General features: G+C 47.5%; 1 protein-coding gene across 1 annotated transcript in view; it reads left to right on the top strand.

The window, feature by feature from the left end:
- The window catches only part of CSMD2 (CUB and Sushi multiple domains 2), a 547845-nt gene that overhangs the window by 353460 nt on the left and 173423 nt on the right, over positions 1-20962 (top strand). Inside the window, exons 14-19 of the mRNA XM_054571941.1 lie at positions 319-645; positions 4555-4749; positions 15987-16125; positions 17096-17283; positions 18089-18277; positions 18474-18590. Coding sequence (XP_054427916.1) covers positions 319-645; positions 4555-4749; positions 15987-16125; positions 17096-17283; positions 18089-18277; positions 18474-18590 — 1155 coding nt within the window. The remainder of the gene's footprint in view (positions 1-318; positions 646-4554; positions 4750-15986; positions 16126-17095; positions 17284-18088; positions 18278-18473; positions 18591-20962) is intronic.

Below are 20962 nucleotides of genomic sequence, written 5' to 3'. Positions count from 1 at the left end.
TGGTTTTTCCCCAATACGAAGGGCCAGGAGCGTGAGATGTGCCTGGGCTGCACCCAGTGACAGAGAAGGGAGGCCGTGAGAAGAGTGACTGCCCCATGTCTGCCCTTTGCCCAAGGGACCCCTCCCGGTGCCACGCCCAGCACAGAGGCCGGCATGTCCCCTGCCTACAGCTCAGAGCCCAGCCAGTCCAGCCCAACCCTTGTGTCACCCTTTCTTTCTATTGCTCTTTAGACTAAGGCAGCGCCCCCCTGCCAGCCCTCAGTGCCTCAGGCCGAGTGCCAGGGACGCTTCCTAACCTCCCCTGCTCTTCTCTTGCAGTTTCCTGCTTCTTCAATTTCACCAGCCCCTCTGGAATCGTCCTGTCGCCCAACTACCCAGAGGACTACGGCAACCACCTCCACTGCGTCTGGCTCATCCTGGCCCGGCCCGAAAGCCGCATCCACCTGGCCTTCAACGACATCGACGTGGAGCCTCAGTTTGACTTCCTGGTCATCAAAGATGGGGCCACCGCCGAGGCCCCCGTCCTGGGCACCTTCTCAGGAAACCAGCTCCCTTCCTCCATCACCAGCAGTGGCCACGTGGCCCGTCTCGAGTTCCAGACCGACCATTCCACGGGGAAGAGGGGCTTCAACATCACCTTTACCAGTGAGTCCTCCCTCTGTCCCCAGCGGACCGTCCTTCTGAGCGCCAGTCCCTGAGGATAGTGGAGGAGTATTGATGTGGGTGGGCCAGTTCCAAGGGCTGTAATGCCCAGGCCCGGGGCTCCAGAAGGACTGGGAAAAGCAGAAAGCGCTAGCTGCCAGGCAGGGTGCTCTTTGCTGTAGAGTCCCTCTCTTCTAAGCACTTATTTCCTGTATATAATGTAAAAAGAGCCCGGAACCTCATTTATCCCACCCCCTGCCTCCTAGAAGGTACAGCTAGAACCATGAAGGGCCCAAGGGAGAGCTAGCCTCTGCCATCCCCTCATTAGTGACTGATCCCTCTCCAGCGCACTCCCTGTGGCCTTGAACACCCACTTAGTGCTGACTGTAGTATTCCAATGGGGCTGCGCACGCTTGGCTTTGCCAGTTCCCACGCCCATGGTCAAATCAGAAACAAAAGTCTGGGGCGCTTTTTCTGTTGGGCTCAGACCCTTGATCAGAGCAAACTCTTGGGGCATTTCCTCATCGCCCGTCTCCAGGCTGCAGTCCAAAAGCTGTCACCTCCAGTTTCAATCCTGGGCCCCTTCTAGAAGCATCCTGAAGCTCGGTGGTGATTATTTTCATTTCTGTGTCTCTTGGGGTTATAGTGAGGGTGGGGGTGAGGGCAGAATCTTGGAGCCTGGAAATAATGAGCCCCCAAAGGCAGCAAGACGTATGTATCAGGCTATAATAAGCTGTAGACCCATGACCTTGGCCGATGACAAATAGTCAAATGGGACTAAAGCTGGATCTGCCTGAACAATTAACTAGATCTTTTCCCAGAGGCTGCTTGAGAAATGCAAGTCCCCAACTGGAGCACCACCCCATGCGCACAGACATACACAGAGCTGGTCCGTCTGGTGATTTTGACAGAACTGACCTCCCCTCAGCCCCCACCCTCATCCATGGCACAGTGGTCTTGCTTCTTGTTTCGCCTGTCCCTGGGGTTGAGTCGAGCTGAAGACAGTAGGTGCCAAATGGCCAGCCAATGGGGACCCCAGATTCCGAGGGAAACCCAAGCTAAAGCCCTTCCCTGGCATTCCCCTCAGCACCTCCCTCAGGACAGCAGACTTGCTAGAAGCACTCAGCCACCTCCTCCGGGCTGCTCCTGTTCCCATCCTCCATGGGCTGGAGGAGGCAGAGCCCAGGCTGTCTTCCCTCTTCTTCCCCTTCTGTCAGTGCAGCTCTAGCTGTTAGGTCATCATCCCTGCTTTCCCATGGGGCTGCGAGCTCTGGACAGGTAGGGGAGGGTAGTACTCCTCCACCCGGTGCTTATCGGGTACATGGTAAGGGTCAGTAAATGTGTATTGAGTGGAAAGATCCATGAATGACTCAATACTCCTTCCCTGGGAAGTGGGGTGAAGACTAAGAGCCCCGAGGGAGGCCCCACTCGTCCAGGATGGTGATGGCTGAGAACTCTGCAGGATCAATGGCAGTGTGGACCTGGTGGGGCACATGTAGCAAAAACATGTGCTTCCGGTCTCCTAGGAAACCAAACCCTAGTGGGTCCCCATTTTCCAGGAAAGAAGCAAATGCTGGGTCCTTGGGAGGAGGAAAGAGGCACAAGGTGGTGGACACAACCTGGGGACCAAACTCTCACCTCGCGTCCCTCTCCAAGGTTTCTGTGCCACTGTAAAAACGATACCCACCCAATACGTAAACACTCAAAACAGAGGGACAGGTCAAAGAAGAAATGCTAACCACTGCCCCAAACCCCCCACCCAGAAGTGATTCTTGCCAACATTTTGTGAAGACTATTACAGACATCAGGTAGTTTTCTGTGCTTTCATACAGAGGGGCAGTTGGGTGGATAAGTAGAAATAATTTTTTTAATTCTGGGCCCCACCCTAGATCTGCTGAATGAGAATCTCCAAGGGGCTGAGGCCCCAGGATCTACTTCTTAAGAGGCTTATGCAGTGGTTCTGATGAAGCTGGAGAACAACAGTCTGTGGACAAGCTTTTGGGAAGTATTGTAGCACAGTCCCCCCAGCAGGACAGCCACCTCCTGGGCCACAGCCAGGCTGATGACCGTCCAGGCTGAGCGAGTTCGTCCGGTGTCAGGAGCTCCCCTCCCCAGACAGCTGGCTCCACAGCTCCCCTCAGGGTACCTGGAAATCTGTAACAAGGGCCCATGACTCTTTCCCACACTTTGAGCTCCTTGGACTAAACCCAGTCCTTCTCCCACATTGATACCTTCAACAACGTTGAAGCGCCTCCTGTGTGAGCACTCTGCTGACCTACTGTGCGAGCACTCTGCTGACCTACTGTGCGAGCACTCTGCTGACCTACTGTGCGAGCGCTCTGCAGTCACCGTGGCAGACCCGACACCAAAAACTTCATAGGCTGACACCTGTTCCTTTCACACAGCAGGGGGCAGGTGTGAGAAGACACCCAGGTAGAACTGGGCAGTATTGAAATCCTTGATGTGGAGCTTTTGCTCCCAGATATTGAAAATAGCTCCAGAGCCGGATCTTTTGTGTCCATGTGTGTGTGGATATGTGTGTGAACATTGTGTGTGACTGTGTGTGTGACTGGGCAACCTTATGGTCCTAGGTCCTAATAAAGAAAGTTTGGGAGGCTGAAGTCTGGGCTGACCTAGGCTTTGCATTTCAGAGGGAGGGGAGTTGGGGACTTCGTGGAGGCCCTGTGAGGGATCATCACGCTCATCTCCATGCCACACCCCCCACAGCTCACCCTCAGAAAGAGGGATCCCCAGGTCTACAGGCCTCTTGCCTCCAGCAAGATCCAACAGCGCCCAGGATGGGCTGCCTCTGTTTCTGACTGCATCAGCGTTTCCATCACTAGACGATTTCAGGGACTTGTAAATTGAGTTTTGTAAAGTGATACTTGCTCATGCAGCCGTGGAGCCCGGTTTCCACTACAAAGACACCGTCCCTAAAACAGCAGGGATGCAAACAGGGCGTGGCTTCAGCGACTTGAGTGCTGGAACAGCGGCAGCCCTGAGGGAGGAAGCCTGGGAGCTCGCTTGGTGGCAAAGGAGGGGAACGGGAAGAAGGAATGGGACTCATTCCCAAGTAGCCCTTATCCTCTATCAGGAGCTGTACCAAATAGCCTCCACTTTCCTATTCATATCAACTTTCATTTAATGTATATCCCAGAATGACCCTGAAATGAAGTATGATCTCATTTTATAGGTCAGGAAACAGAGGTTCAGCAAGATTACATAAGTTGCCCAGAACCGTGGCGCTAACGAGAGGCAAAGCTCGATTAAACCCAGAAGTGTTCTCACTCTTTCCTCCCCCATCCCCAACTGCATTACCAATTGCCTGGGAGAGTAACAGGCAGCCTGACAGAGGCACGGGAATGAAGGAAATGGGTTCCGACAGCGTTGATTCCAGGGCACCTACTTCACGGTGCTTAGTGTCTATTAGCGTCACAGGAGTTAGAGCCCAGCTCACCTGCAACATAAGTGGTCCCATCACTGTCTGAAGTTAGGGAAGCATGGAATGGATTTGACAGTGAGGAGACAGATCTGTTTCTTACGCCTCAGTTTCCTCATTTGCAAACTGGGATAATAATAGCTACTTCATGGAATCATTATATGATGTAAGTGAGCAAATATGAGAAATAACCTAGCCCACTGCCTGATCTGTGAATGTCCATTAGAATGAAATTGGATGAGGTGCTTGTGAAGGCAGGAGATGAGGTTTAACAATCACCTGCTTTATGCCAACGTGGCACATCACTCCCTGGTTTTAGGGTATCTGGCTCTCCCTCCAGCACAGCAAGTTCTTGGGGAAGTGGATGAGGTCTAGGGCTGACCATCCTAGTGGAGCTGATTCCCATGGTGGGGGTCGGGGGTCCCTCTGCACACGAGCTCTGCCTCATCACACCCTTGATCCCCTCCACACAGCCTTCCGACACAACGAGTGCCCAGATCCCGGCGTCCCGGTAAACGGCAAGCGGTTTGGCGACAGCCTCCAGCTGGGAAGCTCCATCTCCTTCCTCTGTGATGAAGGCTTCCTCGGGACGCAGGGCTCGGAGACCATCACCTGCATCCTGAAGGAGGGCAGCGTGGTCTGGAACAGCGCTGTGCTGCGCTGTGAAGGTACGTGCCTGCCTGGCTGGCTGGGGGCCACGGCCGTCGCCGGAGAGGCCAAGGAGGGGGACCCAGGCCTGAACCAGGGTGGTGCCTTTCCGTATCATCCTTCCTCTTCTCCCAGGACTCAGCGCCACCCTCGCACCCTTGACCCTCGCACCCTCGCACCGGCTTGACCGGGACTCAAAGGACCACTTGGCAAAGAAGTTTGAATTGTAACTAGAGATTAAACTGGAGAAAACATTGGTTCTAGACTGTCAGGCATCAAAACACATCTTTCAACACATCTCAGAATCACAGCCATTAGGAGCCCAGCTTCCTGCTCCTACCCGCCACTCTTTCCTTCTCCACATGCTGATTTCCCCCATGCCCGGGGACATCTCCCAGGCTTGGCCTTTGTGCCCCCATTAACATCCGCCTTGTTATCCTTTTGGTCAATCTCCAGGAGACTAAGCGCAGACCAGCTGCAGAAACGCAGCTTGGTGCAAGCACAAGGGTTATCATGGCGTCTCCTCCGTCCTGCCTCAGCGCCCAGAGCAGGTTTGGACTCCACTTCAGAGAACGGCTGCCTGTTCCACCGAACTGCAGGCATTTAAAACACAAATTAAGCTTCCTGAGGGCAGGATCACATCAAACCTGGGTGCCAAGCACAGTGCCTGGCACAGAATTGGCCCTCAATAAAGATTTGCAAATAACGGATGAGTAATGTGTATCCCATAGGCCTTGGGGGCAGTGCCTGTGTCCAGCGAGACAGGGACTGTGGTCCCCTCCTTTGGGAGTCAGAAAGCTTCTTCCTCTCATCCCACTTGTGGACAGTGGGTAGAGACCTAAGAGGCCTCTCTACCTATCCCATCCCCAAACCCAGATCTGAGCACGCAGGCCAGCAGGTGGGAAGGACAGGAGAACCAAGCGGGGGTGTGCCTTAGATGGAGCACTATCCCGGAGGTGCCGGGGGGGGGGGGGGGGGGTGCGGTGCGTGGAAAGAGAGACCACAGAGAGCACAGTGTATGTGCCAGGGCCTGGGCCAGAATCCTGACAGGTCCTTTCTCCCCTCTGAGGCTATTTTTTTTTTCCAGGTAAGAACGGGTGGGGGTGGTAATAACAAGATGCATATGTAAAGGGCAGTTCCCAGCATAAGGAAGTACTCAAAAGTGTCAGCTGTGCTCTTACTGGGTTGTAAACTCCAGGAGGTTAGGGAATCACCCTTGGCCTGTATTCCCACAACTGACATGCTGTTTGGCACTGAGATGCTCAGTCAATACTAGTTAATGGGTCACTGAATGAATGAATGACCTGTTAACTAGCTTAGAGCCTCTTTCATGGCCCCCGGAGCCCTGGCTCTCACTAGACCACCTTTTGCCTCTACCCTGAAACTTACCAGCTGAGTCACCCTGGGCAAGTGACTTGACCCCTCTGTGCCTCAGCTCCCACATATATAAGGTGTGTTAACGATGGGAGCCTCCTCGCAGGGTCAGGGTCGTTGTGAGCAGGCCCTGTTCTTGGAGCAGCCCCTGGCAGAGGCAGCACTCACTGCGTGTTGGCTGTGAGCATTATTTTAACCTGATTTTAACCATTTTTTCATCGGACCAGTCAGATGAGTATCACGGCACTTGAGGGGGCCAAGTGGTACTTTTTTATCTTCCCAGGTGCCTGCCCCAATCATGCCGCACACAGAGTTCGTTCTGCCCGCCCACAGCGAGGTCCACGCGGCCTCCTCTGCCATTTCACCCCAGCAGAGTGGGCCCTTTTGGAAATAACATGAAACAACGTGAAGCTCACGGCTTCGCCTCCTCCCAGCTGTGGTAGAGGGGGTAATTCCCACGTTGGCAGCAGGGGGGTGATCGTGCATGTCTGATGGGACTGTTTGCGGGTGAAGCCGATGTCCCTGTGGAGCAGCCATGCGGAGCCCAGGGTCCAGAGGTTGTCGGTGGGTGGCTGTTCGCCGGTCCTCAGGCTGGCCCCTCGTTCTCCCTTGGGCTCAGCAGCCTCCTTCGACTCCTCTGATTTTCCTCATGCTGGTCCATCTCGTCCAGGACATTTGCGCACGTCCCTGCTGTCTCTTGCTCACCCGATCTCTCCTGATTCCTTTCGTTATTCGTGGGCCAACACGGGGCCGCTCTAATGGACACTTGGTCTCACCGCTATTACATTTTTCTTTACCAGCTCCAGGGGCCTCGGTCCTCTCTTCCCACCAAGACTCTCCTCACTTCTGGGCCAGAAGCCCGTATTCCAGTGCCTCTGAGCCTGGGGGGGCCCCGTCACAGTGAGGCTGACCCCTCCGAAGAGGCGTCAGGACTCGGTAACGGCAGCGCCCGCCTTTCGCTGCACTGCTGCCCCCCGGGGTCGGTGCTCCTGGGCCATCGTCCCGCAGCACGCCATTTCATGGGCAAAGTCCTGATTTTAAAATTAAAACTGTCTCGTTTATTCTGTCCCTGGGGGACCAAAAGTAAGGGGTAGCCTATTAGAGCGACCCTGCCATGGCAGAGGGAAGAAGAGCCTGATCATTTTTCTCTGAGTGAGGGGCACGGGCTGCCACCCTGGTTTGGGGGGACCTGGGGAGCAGCACATCAGAAGGACAGTGAGAGACACCGTCTCAGGTGGCCAATCCCAGACCTAAAACTGCAGAGCAGGTCAGGTAGAGAAACCCCTGGGAAACTGGCCTCTGCGGCCCCTTCGTTCCTTGCGTCCCAGCCTTGGGAGAACCCTGCTTTGTGATCAGCATCTTTGTCTTTTTCAATTTTCTAGTTTTGTTTTTGATTAAGTATCCCCACCTTGTGGACAATTAAATGCAGAAGCTAATGGTCTTTTAAAAAAATCTTTTAATATATGCTAAGAGCCACTTAGTTTTTGAGAGGCTGTAATGGGACAAGGGAGAAAATGGCTTCTTCTCCTAAATTTAGAAAGAAGGATGATTATCTGGCTGATAGAAAGCAGTTGGCAAAATTTTCTTAAAGGGCCAGCTAGGAAGTGTTTTTGGCTTGGCGAACCACCACCCAACCCTCGTGATAGGAAAACAGCCTGAGACAAGACACGTAAATGGGCTGGATTTGGTCCCTGGGCTGTACTATGATGACCCCTGATCCAGAGAACATAAGGGATTCATATGTTTGAAATGAGAAATTTCCTAAGAAAGACTTCGAGGTAGTGAAGGCATCTGCAAGGAACTGCCCGCTTAGCTCTCCCCACATCCCTCTCTTCTGTCCCTTCTAAAGAAGAACCAACTAATTATATCCCACGATGATAAGTGTTTTCCATACTCATTTCAGCCATGCACCAGTCTAGGAAGCAGGCGTAGTTATTGTCCCCACTGAGGCACAGAGAGGTTAAATCACTTGCCCAGGTTCCCCCCAGCCTGTAAGTGGCAGAGTCAGATTTTGAACCCAGACTCTTGGTTGCACTGTTACTGTATTTTTCTTGAATTATATCACTAGAGAGAATGTGATTTCAAACATATTTATGAAAGACTTAAAATCATCCACAAATAAGATGAAAAGCAGGTTTTCTACTTTCCATATCCCAGTAGAAAATTAAAACAAACGAATACATGTTGTCTATCACAAAAGACAAAGACAGGACACCCCATGGAAGCGTCAGAAATTAACAGCATAAAACAAAATGACAGCAGTAAGACAAACAAGTCATAAAGGTAATTAAACTCCTTATTAAAAGACAAAGTCTCAAACTGGATTTTTTAAAAATGTCACAAGAAATATGTGAAAAAGCAGGAGATAATCTACAGTGAGTATGTATTTTCATTTTTAAAGTAACACTTGGTGGTTGTAAAAATTTCAAATAATACACGAGAGAGATAAAGTTCAAAGTGAAAATACGCATTTCTCAATCTCACTCCCCAGAGAAAAATAGTTTAACAATGTGGTATAAACACGTGCAATTTTTTTTTCTTCTGTGTATATACCAAATGTGTTACTTGTATAATCAGGAAATTTTTAAGTTCTATAGAAAAGAAAGAAGGTCAATTCTCCCTACTCCCACGAGAAGATTTTAAGTGTTGGTTGTAGCTCATTTAGGCCTCCAAGGAAGAGATAAGGGTAGTTATTGCATTTCTAACATTATATTATTCAATCTTCTTGTCACTCTTGTGAGAAAGATATGATTATGCTCTCTCTCTATATGAAAATTCTGGAAGGCAGAGAGCTGAATTGACTTACCCGAGCTCACCCAACTAGTAATAATTGTGCTGTTACCATGTGCTAAACCCCAGGCCAAGTGCTTTATACATACTGTCCTATCGAATCCTCCTGACGCCCCTATGAGGTGGGTACTGTCATTACCCTCACTTCACAGATAAGGAAACTCAAGCAACAGAGTGGTTAAGGAACATGCCCAAGATCCACAGAACTGAGTGAACAGGAGAGTCAGGATTCAAATTGCTGAGCTCTTCTTTCTATCCAAAACACAACCCTCTCCTCTTTTTTTCTTTCCTATGTGTGCATGTGTGTGTGTTTCCTTTTCTACCCCAACATCATTCCCTTCCAATTTTTTACTAGTAAGTACTTGTAAAATACACCTAACAAAATTTACCATCTTAACCCATTTAGTACATTCCTGTTGTGCAACCATCACCATCATCCAGAGTTCTGGTTCCAGAGCCGTCCCTTAATCACCAAATGCTGTCTGTCTGACTCCAAAGTTCATTCCCCTTTCATTCTGCATGAACGCCGACGGGTGGCGAGGGGTGCCGGCGGGTGGTGGAGAAGCGGGGCTGGGTGGAGAAGACAGAGGAGGCGGCTTTTACTGCCTCTGGTCATTCACACTGGGCCCGTAGTCAACTAATAACACTTGGAGGGCAGTAGGCAAGGTGGGCATTCCCAAGGCCATCCACGGTGGTTAGACTCTGTGAGTCAGACCACCCAAGTTTAAATCCTGGCTCTGCTGCTTCCTAGCTGTGTGTTTCTGGACCAGATCCCTAACTCCTCTGTACTTGTTTCCTCAGCTATGAAATGAGGCTGACACCAGTAGCCACTGTATAGGTCATTGTGAGGATGAACACACAGGAAAAGGAAAGGCTCTCATACATTAGTAGCCCTTTGTATCATTCTAGCCTATCATCATTGCCTTGTACCACTTCAGCCTCGGAGGGTGGGAGAGATGGGTCATCCCTCACGAGGACACCGGCCCCTCATCAGAAGCCCCATGTATTAATCATCTCATGCTGCCATGACCAAATATCACAGACCAGGTGGCTTAAATGGCAGAAATTCGTTTGTCACCGTTCTGGAGGCTCTAAGTCCAAGGTCAAGGAGCCAGCAGGGCTGGTTTCTCCCAGTTTCTCTCATTGGCCAGCGGATGACGCCTTCTTGCGGGGTCCTCCCTCGGCCTCTGCTCGCTCTGTGCCTGCTCTCCTAGGGTCTCTTCCTCTTCTTTTAAGGACACCAGTCCACCCTTGTGACCTCATTTAACCTTAGCTACCTGCTTAAAGGCACCATCTCCAAAAACAGTCTCATTGGGGGTAAGACTTCAGTCTACGAATTTGGAGGGACACAATTCAGTCATGATCCCAGTATCTCTACCTTTTAATCAGTATTTCATTCCCTCAAAAAAAAAAAATTTATTGAGCACCTACTGGATTCCAGGCACTGAGTCAAGCACAAGTCTCCTGCCTTATTGCTGAGCTCTTCTTTCTCTCCAAAACACAACCCTCTCCTCTTTTTTTCTTTTCTGTGTGTGCATGTGTGTGTTTCCTTTTTTACCCCAACATCATTCCCTTCCAATTGTTTACTAGTAAGTACTTGTAAAATACACATAACAAAACTTACCATCTTAACCCATTTAGTACATTCCTGTTGTGCAACCATCACCATCATCCATCTCTGGAGCCCTTTTCATCTTGCAAAACTGGAAAACTCTGGGCTCATTTAAACACTGACTCCCCATTCCCTCTCCCCGCAGCCCCTGGCAACCGCCATTCTACTTTCTGTGAACCTGGCTACTCTCAGTTCCCCACGTAAGTGGGATGATACAGTGTTTGTCCTTTTGCAACTGGCTTTATTTCTGTTAGCCTGTTCTCGGGGCTCATGTGTGGTGTTGCATATGTCAGAATTTTTTTTCCTTTTTAAGGCTGAGAAATGTTCCACTGTATGTATATACCACATTTAGCTCATGCATTCATCCTTCAGTGGGCATTCTGGGTTATTTTCCCCTTATAGCTACTGTGAATAATGCTGCTATGAACAGAGCTGTACAAGTATCTGCTTGAGTTACTGCTTTCACTTGCTTTGTTTACCCCAACATTTTTTAATGAAAATTTCAAACAGAGAGAACAGGATAATGAACCCCCATGTACCCATCACCCAGCTTCAAGAATTATAAACTCATGGCCTATTTTGTTTCATTTTACACCGCCACCCACCACCACCCTGCTCTGGGATTACTTGTGAGGCAAATTTCAGGCAAAATATCTCATCCACAGCATTTTAATGTGCATCTCTAACAGATAAAAAGAACTCTTTAAAACAACCACAATACCATTGTCTTAAAAAATAAAATAACGAATACAATAAAATTTTCATGATTATCTAATCCGTTCTTTTATAGTACTTTTTAAAAAAAAAATCAGAATCCTAGTTAGGTTTACCCATTACAATTGGCTTGTGTGTCTCAGGTCTCCTGTGGTTCCCTCCAGCCCTTGCAGTTTTGGGGTGAAGAAGCCGGTCATTTATCCTGAAGAGTCTCTTGCACTCTGAATTTTGGTGATTATGTCCCTAGGAGATAGTTTAACATGACCCTCTCTATTTTATATTTCCTTTAATTAGCAGTAATATCTAGAAACCTAATTAGACTTAGGTTCCTTTTTTATTTTTTTTATTTTTTGCCAGAATATTTTATAAGCGGGGCTCTGGGCCTCCTTCAGAGGCGCATAATGTCTGGTTTTCTCTCTTTTGGGAACGTCAGAAACAATCAGTGACCCTCGCTTAAGAATTGAAGAATGATAGCGTGCTATCATTTCTTCTTTTATAAGCTGGCATACTTAAAAGGAAGCTTGCCCACATCAACAGTTTAGTTACCCTGAGGTATCGTGCTTAAAGAAAAGGCAGAAGAAATACTTAATTATCTTTCTTTATTTACCAGTTTTCATAATAATCAGTTGATTCCCTAACACCTTGCAAAGTTGAACATTTTAAATACTACTAAAGTCCAATGTATTTAAACATGCTGTATGTATTTAAATCCATTGCCACTATTACTCTAATTGACTCTCAAATTGTCCCAGTGGGAGCCTTTGAAATTAGCCCAAGCTCATCTTGTATATTTTCTGTCCCTGACCTAGAATCAACCATTTCTCTAAAGGGCCCTGATTTTTTTTTTTCTTAAGTGAAAAATGATATTTAGAATCTGGATTCTGGAAGTGCTTAATACTATAGAGTAGGTTCCTGTTTTTAAGTCTTTTCAGTGAACACAAAGCTAAAAAAATGGGTTTTTTTTTAAGATACAGCGCATCATGGTTTCATTTCAGTTCCAGTGTGAGAACACTTTTTCCTTAACTTCCTTGATGTCATAGCTATATCTCCTTTCACCTTTGCTGAAATTCCCAGTTCCCAGCGACACCAAATTCCATATGCAGGAGTCTTAGAATTGCAATGCCAGTACTACCTGCAGCAACATGACTACTGAAAATAGTTTAAGTTGTTTTTCTTTCAATTCTTTTTTTCCCCTTGTATCATACTAGGGGTGGGCTATCAAATTACAGTGTTTTTAAATTGTTTTAACAAGTTTCTCCATGTGTGATTATACCACCAACTAATACAGTATTATATTCATTTAGTTCCTGTTTTTTGAGTTTTGAGAAGTGGCTTATCAAATTTTAATATTTCTTTTTAATTGTGCAAAATATTTTCAAAGCTTAACCTCTAAAAGAAGGTATCCACTGAGAAAGTCTAGCTTACCCTAACCCTATCCTCTCTACCCTATTCACTCCCTCTTTCCATAGGTAATCTTGAGATTTTGGGTTACTCTTTCATTGACTGTTAATATGAGTAAACTTGTGTGTGTGTCTCCCACCTCTTTTTTGGGAGACACACACACCTCTTTTTTAGGTATGGAATCATATAATACTCTTATTTTTTATTTCTCTACCTTGCTTTTATTCACTTAATAAATTCTAGGGACCCCTCCATGACATTATATAGACTATTCCTCATTCTCATTTTATAGTTGCATAGTCCATTTTGTTGATTACCCCAGTTTATTCATTCAGCTCCCCTTTGCTACACATTTGGGCTGTTTTCATTTCTTTTCTATTACAAATAGTGCTGCCTTGTAAAGCGTTGGAGATATATATATGTGTGTGTGTGTGTGTGTGTGTGTGCGTGTGTCGTTTCATATTTTGCTAGTATATCTTGAAGATAGAGTTCTACAAACAGAAGTGCTAGGTTGTAGAGTAAATACATATGAATTTTGCTGGATAGTACCAAATTTTTCTTCACGGGTTGTGTTATCTTGCATTTCCACCAGCAAGGTCCTAGAATGCCTGCTTTCCCCCAGCATCACATGTCACCAAACTTTGGGTTGTGCCTACCTGATGAGAAATAATTTCTCCTTGTAGTTTTAATACGTATTTTATGAGTGAGAGTGAAGTTGAGCCTCCTTTCAAATGTTAAAGACACGTGCACTCAGGAATCTCCCCCTCTCCTTCTCCCTGCCTGGTAACTACATCTGAAATATAAAGGTGAACTAGAACGAGAGAAGGGATAAAAGAACAGAGAGGTCGTTGGACCGTCACGTGAGCAGAAGAGATGAGCTGGCCCAGGAAATAAAAAGACACAGCAGAGAAAGAAGGCAAAGACTACTGAAGCCAGGATTTGGGCTTCCCTCGCTGGAGATTTTAGATAGGGTTCTCATGATAAATAGGCACTGAATGGAGAGTAGCCGAGGCAGGCAAGTAACTGTGTGATTGATGGCTTCCTGGAAGGTGAGTGAGGAGATCATAGTCCAGCAACCAAAGAGCCTGGGCCTGTGTTGAATTGGAGCCAGGAGAGAGTCCCCACTTCTGCTGAGGTTCAGTACCTGCCTGGGGACCCAGGGACAGAGCTGTTGGCATACCCTCCCCCGCCACTTACAAGGTCTCCTGTGTCCATTGGAGAAATAGAGGAAAGAAAGCTTTAGTGATTTCAGAGAGATGGATAGATGGGTTTTGAAAACTAGGCTTACCCAGAAAGTGGTAATACCCATTTGCAATTTACTCTCAATGTTTGATATAGGTGCTATGTAATTACTTAGTTTCTACAAGCCTCAGTTTACTGAAAATGGTAATAATCTCTGCCTATAAAATGAGGACAATAATAGTATCTGCCTTTTAGTGTTGTAGTTGTCACAAGGATAATCCATAATCCCTGACATGTAGTAAACTCTCAGTACCTGCAAGCTCATTACTGTAGGCCATGGTTATAGAGCTGGTATGTGCCCCAGGGGAATTTGGAGACAGAGGTTTTGAGGCTGAATCTCAGCTTTAACTTCGTTAGCTCTCAGTCTCATCTCTTAGCCTCTTTAACCTTAGTTTTCTCCTCTGTAAAATGGGGGCAATAAAGCAGGCCTTGTCGTGTCATCAGTATAAGTTGTCTGCTATGCTCTTTGCCATTATTATTATTTATCCTCCTTAATTAAACTTCTTAATATAACTTTTTATTAAGAATGTTTGACAGTTATTTTAGATATTTTCCAGAAGTTTAAAGGATTCAGAGAGGACAGGTGTGCTGCATTTGGCTGTACTTTATGAAACTGATCACCTGGAGAAATTTACAAAAATTCGCAGAGAGATGTGCTTTGTAGCCCTTTATCTCCTTTGTGGTCTTGTTCAGGGCATTTTGGGCATCTGGTAACCCCATAGTAAGGAAATCCCAAGGAAGCAAGTGTTCCTTTAACACCGAGAGGTCGCTTGGCTTAAGATACCTGGTTTTATGCCATCTTCCTAGGTCTGAGTCCAGGCACCCCTACTTGCTAACCTGGGACTTGTTACCTAACCTCCATTAACGTCAGCTCTCTTACCTGTAATAGAGAAAATAACAGCAACCCTCTCCCAGGGCTCATGTTTTGTGAAGAGTGAAAGTGGTTATTGACATGAAGCTAAATGGCTGGCGTGAGTGGCTGTCAGTCCATGGCGGGGCGGTGACAGCAGCAGCAGCTTGGGGGGTGGGGAGGGCGATGCTTTCGTCAGGGCAGCGTAGGTTAGACAGTGTTGACAAGCAACCCCCAAATCTCAGTGGCTTAAAAACAGGAGCATAATGCCACTCAGATACATCATGGTCATCAGGGGCTCTGTGCCTCAGAGTCATGGAGAGGCCTGGCTGACAGGACCACCATCTCCACTCGTATTCCACAGCCACCAAGGCAGGAAACGTCACAGACCGTGCCCTGACTTACAAGGTTTCCACATGGCCATGGCACGTATCGCTTCTCTCATTTCATTGGTCAAAGCAGTCACATGACCTCGTATGACTTCGACAGTGAAGTCTGACCATGTGTCCTGAAGGAGGAGCACTGGAAGAGCTCTCATGACCACCTGTATAGAGACCACGGGTCTGGTTGCAGGAAGAGGCAAGAATGATGGGAAAGATGTGGGTGCAAATGGGAAGCTGAGGGATGGGAAGAACAGGCAGAGAGACCAAGGGACTGGGATAACAGGCTTGGCAAGGTCAGAAGGATGCCTAGACCACCCAGGCATGGGTGGAATTTGCTTACCCTTCCATCCACTCACTGATTCATCCAAGCAATGATCACTGACTTTTGGTACAGAGGGACAACTGTGCCAAGTTCTAGGCTAAATGCTGGGGATTCCAAGTTGTATAAGACACAAATAATAGGGTCTCTGCCCTCACGGAGCTCCAAGCTGAGCATGGGGGCTCTGTCTCTCTCCAGCGCCAGACGCCAGTTGCTGGGGGTTGGGGGGGTCTCTCCTTCCACAGGCCTGACAACTGAGTGAGGAACAAAGAAAATACCAGTATGACCCAAATATTAGCTGTACTTCAGCCCTCCTAAAATGGCAAAGGACTTTGTTTAAAGGATTCTTTTCATTTCTTCCCTCTGGCCTTTAATAAAACTCCAAATGATGCAATGGAAAATATCTATAAGGGTCCCAATAGACAGAACTCACAGTTTATATAGTTTATGTAATTTTCTAAGAAAACAAAAACATTACTTGTTGGCGGACACATTTTATAGAGAGGTGATTTTTTTGTTTGTTCATTTGTCCCCCCCAAGAAAGCTACTTCTCTCCCTTCTGTCCCCCCCAGCTCCCTGTGGCGGTCATCTGACTTCGCCCAGCGGCACCATCCTGTCTCCCGGCTGGCCTGGCTTCTACAAGGACTCCCTGAGCTGCGCCTGGGTGATCGAAGCCCAGCCAGGCTACCCCATCAAAATCACCTTCGACAGGTGCTTGCGACCAGAGCCCCAGGGGTCGGGGGCAGGAGGAGATCTCTACAAATTGGTGTGGGAGGGCACCTGGGCTGAGTAGGGGACCAGTGCTGCCACTGAAATGTCAGCAAGGTCAGAAAATACTGGAGCGGACTGCTCAGGTTGGGGCGGCAGCACCGGCTTTGCCCTTGGCCTTGGTTCCACCTCAGTAGTGGGGTTTGTGCTATTTAAGGGACTGTGACCGGAGGGGTGAAGAGAAGGCTGGGAGACGTCAGAGGAGGTGGAATAGGCAGAGAGACACCCTGAGATGTTGAAGGAGGCATCAGCATCTGCAGAGCCTAACCCTGAAATTTTCAATATGGGAAGGTGGCCTTCGTGACCTCTGACGCAAACCCTGCTCCCCTGCCCCACTTCCGGCTCCCACCCTGGTTATGCCCCTTGGGCGGGGAAAGAAGGCACTTAAAGATGAACACAAACTCCTAGACAAAGGATTCGTGATCTAGAATAACAGTCCACAAACTCTTCTGTGAAGGGCCAGATATAAATATTTTAGGTTTTGTGAACACTTGTGGATATCTGTTATGTAGTCATTGTAGTAAAGGGATATATATATATATCATGTAAAAAGCATTCTTTGCTCTCAGACTATATAAAACGGGCAATAGTCCAGGTTTGGCCCTGGCCTATAGTTATTTGACCCCAGTCTGGAACATTCTATCCCTTGTGAGGCTAGTTAGTCATTGTGCCTGTAGGTGTTAAGATGGGCAATGTCCTGGGCCACAGAGAGGACTGAGAGAGCTGTGTCCACTGTGGGAGGAGAAGGCCTTAAATGCAGTAGAGAAGGTCCTTCCACATCACTAGTGAATGTGTGCAGATTATATTAAAATATCCCAGCCTGCCAAAGTCTGATTGTTCCGAAGCCCTGGGACAGATGGGGCTTTTTGTTGTTTGCAAATTCATAAGCCTTGGGCTTCTCTGTCTTTGGCAGATTTAAAACCGAGGTGAACTACGATACTCTGGAAGTGCGAGATGGACGTACTTACTCAGCACCCTTGATCGGGGTTTACCACGGGACCCAGGTCCCCCAGTTCCTCATCAGCACCAGCAACTACCTCTACCTCCTCTTCTCCACCGACAAGAGTCACTCAGACATCGGCTTCCAGCTCCGCTATGAGAGTGAGTCTCAGGGAGGCAGGTGGCAGGGCGGGCCCAGGGGGGTGAGAGGACCCAGGACTGTGCTCCCCTAGCAGGCTCCCAGCTTGGCCCAGTCCCCATGGCATTGCCAAGGCTGTGCTCCTCGGGAGACGCTCCCTCGTGCTCAGCTTCTCTCAGAGCTCAACCTTTAGAGAGAATGGAAGTTCCTTTCTAGAGAACCTTTAGAAAGAGTCGAACTTTTGGAAGCAGTGAAAGCTGATGGCCTGCACACAGGTTGCTCCTAGGCACACAGCAAGGCCTCTTCCATGTGCAGACATTGGGTGGCACCATGTTGGGTGCTGTGGGAACAGGGTATGTGACAGATGGTGAAGCTGAAGTGAGATGGCATCTCCCAGTCCCTCTCCCTCTCTCGTCACCTTCTGCGTTCATTGCTGGCACCCTAATTGAAAGAGATTGCCATCAATTCAGTTCTACAAGCCACTGTAGAAAACTATGGCTGAGAGTACCATTAAGACACAGTCATTTTCTTACTTGGGTTTATATCCATTAGCTTTAGCATGGTGTCTAAGCCTTAGGTAGGCACTCACCTTATGTTTAGTGAATGAATGAAGAGATGAATAAACAAATGATCGAGCCAGCTTGTGTGCTCTGATCGGTCTTCACGTACTCTCTCAGCAGATGTTGACAGCCACATTTCACAGGAGGGTAGATGACAACTCAACCCTTCTGTAAAGCAGGGCTCTCTTCTCCCTGCCTTTGTAAGTCAGCTGGGTCTCTCTGTGCTGGTGGTGAGCTGTTTTGTCCAGCTGTGGGCTCTCTTTTCCAGCTATAACACTGCAGTCAGACCACTGTCTGGATCCAGGGATCCCTGTAAATGGGCAACGTCATGGAAATGACTTCTATGTGGGTGCCCTGGTGACTTTCAGCTGTGACTCGGGCTACACATTAAGTGACGGGGAGCCTCTGGAGTGTGAGCCCAACTTCCAGTGGAGCCGGGCGCTGCCCAGCTGTGAAGGTGAGGCACACCGTCAGGGGCGCTCAAGGAGCCACTCCTTTCCCGGCATGAAAGACCAGGGGCTTGAAGGGGCACTGACTCTTCCACCATGAGGGAGGGTTGTGGGTTTGAAAGGAGATGGGAGACAGGTGCCCAAGAGGATGGGGGGAGCTCCTTGAGCCATTCCAGCCTTTCACTGCCCTCTTCACTCCCGTAGCACTCTGTGGCGGCTTCATTCAAGGCTCCAGTGGGACCATCTTGTCACCAGGGTTCCCTGACTTCTACCCCAACAACTTGAACTGCACCTGGATTATCGAAACATCTCATGGCAAGGGTGAGTGTTTTAGGCCCATAGCAGGTATTGGGATGTGACACGGTCGGGACCTCACCTTCCCCAGATCAAAGTGACCACAACAGAGATCTACCTATATCGTGACCTCTGGGCTTAGTGTGAATTTTTCTCACCACAACAAAGGTCTTAGAACCTTTATCTTTGATCACAGAACTCATGAACAGAATGGTTAAAAATAAGTGTTTTTAAATGCTGAAAGAGATCTTAGAGATTACCAGATCTCAAATTCTTAATACAAGAATCCTCCCTGAACCACTCCCTAGAAGGTGATGTCTTATCTTCTGTCTACACACACCCAGTGGTGGGGAATTGGCCAACTGGTTCAACCAGTGGGCACCTGTTCTCATTTTTTGAAAGATCTGACCCCTCCTAATAGCCTACTTAGTGTCCTTGAAACTTCTTTCCTTTTTCTGTGTCCTCGGGGAACACAGGATGCCTCTGCTCCCTCTTCCTCATGTCCACACAGCCGATACTGGACATAGCAGTCCGTTTCATGCATAACTCAGCTGTTCCTCACCAAGGACAAAGTAAGGGTTGCTGGTTACAAAATAAACATTAATTAAAATGGCACCTGGGTGGCAAATCCCAGGCCTGGGAACAAACAGTCACCAGGCAAACCTGGCCTTTACCCTCGGAAGCTTATTCTGAAGTTCATCTAGAGCTGTGGTTCTTACCCCCTGTGCACTTTGGCAAACTCCTTAATGCTTAGCTCACACCCTAGAGGTTTTGACTTTTTACGCTGGAGGTGGAAACCAGCCATCTATGTCTTTAAAACACTTCACTATTAATTCTGATGTATGCCTTTAATTAAGAGCCTCTGATCTAGAAGAATTAACATGTACAAAAGCCAAGAAAAAAATTTAAAAGAAGAGTAACTCTTCCAGATAGCATCAATAAAATGTTGTTGTGGGCTAAAATAATTTCACGATCTGGTCTGAATATAGGAGCAGACACACAAAGCAGTGGGGCGGGGAGGAATAAAGGTCCAGAAGTAGATTCCTCTGTGTGTGTGTGTGTGTGTGTGTGTGTGTGTGTGTGTGTGTGTGTAAGAGGGACACACTGTCTTTAATATACAATTAAAGTGTCATTACCAATCTAGTGAAGAGAAGATGGATTATTTAAGAAATGGTTTTAAAACAGTGGGCTTAAAAATTGGGGGGAAAAAAAGAGAAAGAAAAAATAATCATACCTCACACATTTAACCACATATACTCTAGTACTGGAACATGAAAATCGAACCTCAGATAGGGACATACTTGAAAGCGTGACACCAAAAATAGAATCCATAAAAGCAAAGAACTGTTAGATCTGACTAAATTCAACTTTGAACAGAATTATTTTTTTAAGCCATAAAAGATTCAAGTAGTAAATGGACAGAAATATTTGCAATGCATAATCTGCTAAGGGTTACCAACCTGCTGCATGAGAAGCTCTTAAAATCTTTAAGAAAAATAATCCTGCTCTCCAGGCCTATAAAATGAACAGATCTGTAAACTAACACTTCATAACAGAGGAAATACACAAATGAAAAGACATTGACCCCCACTGATAATGAAAGAAATGCATATTCCACCAGTAGTGAAATACGTTTCCCTCTTCAAGTCAGCAAAGAAAATTATAACCATGTAGGAGATTGTGTGGAGCCACAGATACTCTTCTTCAGTGCTGACATTTGTGAAATGGCTGAAACTTTTCAGAGGGTGATTTGGCATTGTGGATCAAAAGCCTTAAAAATACACTTGCCATTGGCCTCAGCAATGTCACTTCTTGAAATTCCCTGAAGATGACAAGTAAAGTTATACATCAAGATTCAGCTACACAGAAGTCTCCTAAAACACTTTTTTAATTGAAGAATTAGAAACTATTTAAATGTCCATCAGTAAGGACTTGGTTAATAAACATATGGCACAGCTCTGGCCGGTGTGCCTTAGTTGGTTAGAGCAGTGTCCTATAACCGCAACATTGCAGGTTCAATTCCTGGCAGGGCACACGGCTGGGTTGCAGGTCTGATCCCCGGTCTGGACACTATGGAAAGCAACTGATCAGTATTTCTCTCTCACATTAATATTTCTCTCTCTCCCTTTCTCTAAAAACATGAAAAAATGAGGATAAACATATGCTATGGCCATATATTACATGTAAAGAGTACAATTTATATTTTTTTTAAAAAAAGAAAATTTGAAAGGAAAGTCAACGTATAGTCCCATCTTTGAACTTAAGCGCTTTCACTTGTGCCTTCAGTGGGCCCGACCCGGCTGAAGCTCGGATGGCCTGGAGCTTCTGGGGCAAGGAAGAGCTGCCCAGGCTGTCAGGGCGAGGCCCGTGTCCCCTTCTCCCCACAGTATTGTTCCTGA

The sequence above is a fragment of the Pteronotus mesoamericanus genome, unplaced genomic scaffold, assembly GCF_021234165.1.
Source record: "Pteronotus mesoamericanus isolate MK-2021 breed Mesoamerican mustached bat unplaced genomic scaffold, CSHL_Meso_final contig_221, whole genome shotgun sequence".
NCBI classification, from domain to species: Eukaryota; Metazoa; Chordata; class Mammalia; order Chiroptera; family Mormoopidae; genus Pteronotus; species Pteronotus mesoamericanus.
This window is presented reverse-complemented; position numbering and strand designations above follow the sequence as displayed.